The 5,516-nt window shown below is 49.8% G+C and overlaps 1 protein-coding gene across 1 annotated transcript; it reads right to left on the bottom strand.

Moving 5' to 3' along the window:
• Positions 1 to 2,828: 2,828 nt before the first annotated feature.
• On the bottom strand, positions 2,829 to 3,349 carry LOC107301643 (rano class II histocompatibility antigen, A beta chain-like; the record flags this gene model as incomplete). Its single annotated transcript, XM_029287140.1, has 2 exons — positions 2,829 to 2,942; positions 3,100 to 3,349. Coding segments are annotated over 2 exons (364 nt in total), but the record flags the coding sequence as incomplete, so codon positions are not given.
• Positions 3,350 to 5,516: the final 2,167 nt, after the last annotated feature.

Below are 5,516 nucleotides of genomic sequence, written 5' to 3'. Positions count from 1 at the left end.
GGAGGTCCTCTAGTCCAGCCCCCTGCCCACGCAGGAGACCCTATACCACTTCAGACAAATGGCTGTCCAGTCTCTTCTTAAAAGCCTCCAGTGATGAAGCGATCACAACTTCTGGAGGCAAGCAGTTCCACTGATTAATTGTTCTCACTGTTAGGAAATTGCTCCTTAAATCCAGATCTCTCCTTAATAAATTTCCATCCTTTGCTTCTCAGTCTGCCTTCAGGGGCTTTGGAGAATAGCTTGACTCCCTCTTCTTTCTGGCGGCCCCTCAAATATTGGAAGAGGAGAAAGGAATAATAATCTCTGGATTATTTTTAGTAAGCCTCCCGCTCACATCTTTGATAGTTGTTCCTGGGAAACAGTTTGACTGTCCATTCTACAAATTGCTGGTTCAGTTCCTCTGAGCAATGAATCCTCAATCACCAACACAGGTCTTTGTTTATCTTAAGGAAGTTTGCTCTGATTTCTTTTTCTGCAATTGGTACATTTGGTGTTGTCCCTTTTCCAGGGGCCCACAGGCTCTCTTCCAAGGGGGGGGGGTATTACTGACAGTCTTCTCTGTGTTTGAGACAGTTCCTCCATCGACCTATACTTCATGTGCCCCAGATGAGGAATGGGAGGGGGAAAAAATCTGCCCTTGGAGATCGATGCCACGGGAATCCCGCAGAACCAGTCTGGATGACTTCTGGAGGGGGCAAGGCTCAGTGGGAGAGCTATCTAGGGGCATCTGGGGGTGCTGGGGAGAAGGGAGGGGCCTTCCACTCAGAGTTGCCCCATTGATCTTTCCTCTCACCCACAGAGCTGCTCTCCCTCCCCCCTGATGGCAAATGTCTCCTACACAGGAATGGCTTCGGATGGACTTTCTCCTTCCCAGAGATCAAGGCCACTGGCCACAGGACCACTCAGGGCCTTTTCTGAGGGGGAGGAATCTCAGATGAGTTCCAGTTGGGGGCCACATGGGAGACTCACACAGAACTCTCTATGTTGGGGACCATCGGGTCAGGACGGGGTCCTCCACCCTGGACATGAAGCAGGAGGACCCTCAAACTGTGCAGGAGACACTGCTCTAGGGGTCTCCTCTGCCCAGAGGGAGGGGGCTTCAGACCTGAAGGCAGGAAGGGCTGTGGGGCGGCAGTAGCGATAGGTGGGCAGTCCTGGAAAAGGCCTCTGGGGTCTCAGGTGGAGGGAGGGAGGTGTTGGGTGCCAAAATGGGGCAGGACCCTCCAGTTGTGAAGGAGAGAAATGTCACAAATGGCTGGGTGAGTGTAGGGGGAGTCTCGGGTGTCCCCCAATGGCTCCCCACAAGTGCTTGAAGGGGACCACGCCTCCTGGCATCCTGGTCCTCAAAAGTAGGATTGAGAAGCAGAGAAAGGGGGCCCCCAAGCAGGAGGGGAGTCCTGCCTCTTCCCCTCCCTGGATCTGCCCACCCTCCTCCCGAACCAGTTTTGACTTTGGACCTGAAATAGCCGGGATGGTTGATCCAGAGGCAGGAGAGGTGTCAATCTGGGGAGGGGAATGGGAGAAGGGAGGACCCTCCTGCAGGTGGGAAGAGGAAAGAGGAGGAGGAAGAGAAAGAAAGGAAGGAAGAATTCCAGGATTTTTCCTACAATGTTTATTCTTTTATAGCAAAGCGAAGGGAAGGGACGAAGAGTAATGAAGATGAAGCTGCTGTGGATTTAGAGATTTGGGTGTCTGGACTGACAAGTCCAGAGTCCCTGGGGTCCATCTAGATGGTCTCCATCCCTCCTTCACAAGAAAGAGAGGCCTTCAAAGGAAAGCCAGAGGTGTCTCAGCAGGAGAAGCTCCAGGCTGCCATTCTCCTCCTCCCCCCAATCTAAAATCTTGACCCTCCATTTTTCAGAGGTTGCGAAAAAGCCAGAAATTCATCAGTTACTGAAAAAAAACAACTTCCTTTCCCATCAGGAATCAGGAAGGATAGCAGGTTTAATTCATGAGTGCTGTAGAAAAAAATAGACGGAGAAGAAAGTTAGAAAATAAAGTGAAACCTTCAGTGTAAATAACTTTTTATTCCTCTCTTTCAACCCCCCCCAGACAGGCCCACATTGCAGGGGGCTGGTTGATAGGTAGGAACAAAGTGAGGGAGTGTCCCCCCCTTTTTCAAAGTGGAAAAGGATGCAAAGGACCAGCAATTCATCTCCAGAGGCTTATTGAATTTTTCCCAATTGACTTAACTGGGGGGGTTAATCAAGAAAGGAGGCTTCCCCCCCCCAGATGTTTCATATTAACAAGATCGGGCCAGGATGGGGAGTGGTAGCAAAGCTGGGTGTTGCTTTGCCAGAAATTGTGTGAAATTTTCACAAGGAGACTTCCCTTCTCTTTTGCAATTTCCCAAAACCTGGAAACCTCCTGGGCCAGATTCTAGTGTTTGTGTTTGTGTGTTTGTTTTTGATTGCACTGTTTTCAGGTCTCTGAAATGAAAAGCTGCCCAAAATTTCAAAAAATTGTGTTATCCACAGCAAGGAAGTATTGTTCAGGCACATTAACAAAAAAGGAACAATTAACAAATGTTAAAGAAACATCTATCACTTGAGGAGAAACTCACCTGCAGGAGGCTGGATGGGAATTGCTGAAAGGAGAAAAAGAGCCAATCAGGACCCTTCATGGGCTGGAGGACTCAAAATGTCCACCTACCCATTGACAGCCCATAATAGGTTGCAGGATGCTCACTTATACAGTAGACTCTCAAAGAACAGAATTTCCCAAGCAAAACTCCAAGGGGAGCCTCCTTGCCATCTGCTAAGGTTGCTGAGAGGCCTCCCCTGGAGGGTCCCCTCCCCACTATCTCTCATCCAGCCCCCCAGACTCACCTGTCTTGCTCTTCAGGTAGAGGGAGAGCCCCATGGTGAAGAAGACCACCCCGATCACAGCTGCAACAATTCCCGTCCAGAGTTTGCTCTTGGCAGAATTGGAGGAACGGGGCTCTGGGGAAGGAGAAGGAGCCTCCCCTGAGTAGGAGCATCAATCCCAGCTCCCCCCCCCAGGAGGGTCAACCCCAGCTCCCCCCACAGGGAGGGTCTCTCCCCACTTCTCAGGGCAGGATGGGGTCCCCAGACCAGTAGGGGAGGGAGGGGGGCTCACCCCATTGGACAGTGATGGGGGCCTCCAGGCTGGCATGCTCCACCTGGCAGGCGTAGACGTCCCCCCGCTGGGGCTGGGTCTCCAGCATCACCTGGAGCTGGTAGGTCCAGTCTCCATTCTGGAGCTCCTCCCCGAAGGCCACGCCCTCCTCTTCCGGCCGCCCATTCTTCAGCCACAGGACCTCGATCTCCATGGGGTAGAAGCCCCTCACGGTGCAGAGGAGGATGGTGTAGGGGGAAGCGGGATCCAGCTTGGTGGGGGAGATGGAGACAGTGGGCTTGGCTGGAGGGGAGGAGGGACATGGGGGAGACACAGGAGGGGCCAGAACAGGAGACCAAGTTGGTTAGTTCAGGCCTAGATCCCTTTTCACTCCTGAAAATATTATTTGTTTTAAGTCATTTCCAAACCAAATTGCAGCATGAAATTAAATGGGATCCTGAAAGATGGAAAAACATAAATCATTCCTTGTTGGGATGAGTTTCCATCATCAAATTGCACAAGTCCAACAGGAATAAATGCTGGAAATGCCCCAGGATGGAAGGAATTTCCTGCCAGATGTGTGGGAGACGTAAAGAGATCAAGAAGACAGTGAAGACACACACAGCATGTTTTGGAGAATTGCATGGATTCCATTAAAAAAAAACCCACATTTTTAAAAAAATAGGTATAATACAGGAACATTTATTTATTTATTTAATTTATTTGCCACCATCTCATGATAAAACGACTCTAGGCAGCTTCAACCGGTGGTACATGTACCACCGGTGGTACGTGTACCAGCTGTGGTACATGAGCACATGGCAGATGGTATGCTGCCCTACCCAGCCAAGTGTAGTGGGGGAGGGAATGAGCCAGCTCAGGCAAAGACTTACCGTGAGAGAGTCTTCTGGAGCCGCAGAGTGGCTGGGGCGAGGCAAAGGCCCGAGGCTCACTTCCGGCTCACCCCCCTTCCCCATGAGAAAGGAGGAGGAGGGGGCGGAGACAGGAGAGGCTATAAAAGGAGGCACTTTGGGCAGGAGAAGAAGAGAGAGAAAAAGAAGCAGCCTTGGGAGAAGGCAGAGTCAGCTCTAGCAGCATGGAATGGAAAGAAGGAGAAGGAGGAGTGGGGAGAGGAGAGGAGATCAAGCAGGCCGGCCACAAGTGGATCTACAACTTCTGTGGCAGCCGCCTGTGCTGGCAGCAACCAAGAGGCAAGGAACGTAGGGAGGAGGGGTTGCCCCCCATGAGGAATGAAGAAAGGCAGCAATGAAGAAAGGCAGCAATGAAGAAAGGCAGCACCGGCTGGAGGTGAATCACGGAGGGAGATGGAAAGTGGAAGGATTCTTATGTGCTTTTGTGACTTTGAAGTTCTGGGATTTGTGCAATGGGGGCTTTGTGGTCTTAAGGAGTGTTTGGCAATTTCTATTTGGCTGATGGCTGATGTCTCAGGTTAGCTTCTACTGCTCTGCTACTGTTAACTGTAGGTTTTGCTGCAAGGGATTTTGAAGTATTTTTCTCCTGAATGGATTTTGCCTGTAGCATTCCTTTACTTACGAATGGAGCCATTTGGGGAGGCTGCTTTAGCCAGCAGCCATACTTACTACATTTATTTTTCTTCCTTAAGTGCCCACTGCGCTCCTTAACTTTCCTTTCTAGCCAGTAGCTAATTCTTAAAGGGGAATGCGCCTTTTTAAGCTAGTTCCCCCAATGGCTTGTCTTTTCTGTCTCTGGAGGCTTTTTCTTGTTCGATGAATATATGGAAGAAGGGAAATTGGGGGGGGGGGGTTTCAAATTCTTCCTTCAGAAGGAGATGGGAATGAGAAAGAGGGAGGCAGGGAAGGAAGGAGGGAGGAAAGGAAGTCCCGCCTTAGCACTTGGCCATCTGCCAATGACTTTGCTTGTCAAAAGGTTGCAAAAGGGGATCACATGACCCTGGGACACTGTGACCATCATAAATATAAATCCGTTGCCAAGCATCCAAATATAAATCACATGACTCTGGGCATGCTGCAATGGCCATAAGTGTTTAAAAATGGTCATAAGTCATTTCAGTGCAATTACAACTTTGAACAGGTTTGGGGTTTTTTTGGTCATCAAGTGTTTGACACCTTGCTAGGTGGTACTCGAATATTCCCATATATGCTAAAAGTGGTACAGTCGGTGAAAAGGTTGAAAAGCCCTGGCTTACAGCATTAAAACATTAAAATCCCAACAGATAAATATTTCTATAGCAATCAAAATGGAATTCCCAATCAAGATACAATTTTATTTAAGAGATGGGGAGGAACAGGACGTGTGAGGGGGGAGGGGGGATTGCTTCTTAATTCAACAACTACCTCCAGTGTGAGGGTCCCCATTAGGAGCCCCTGATTTTGAGCCAGATTTCGCCTAATCTGTACTTGAACCTTTGGTTTTTTTCTGCCCAGGTTCCCCCCCCC

Source organism: Protobothrops mucrosquamatus, unplaced genomic scaffold, assembly GCF_001527695.2.
Source record: "Protobothrops mucrosquamatus isolate PMUCROS unplaced genomic scaffold, P.Mucros_1.0 scaffold15273, whole genome shotgun sequence".
NCBI lineage: Eukaryota > Metazoa > Chordata > Lepidosauria > Squamata > Viperidae > Protobothrops > Protobothrops mucrosquamatus.
This window is presented reverse-complemented; position numbering and strand designations above follow the sequence as displayed.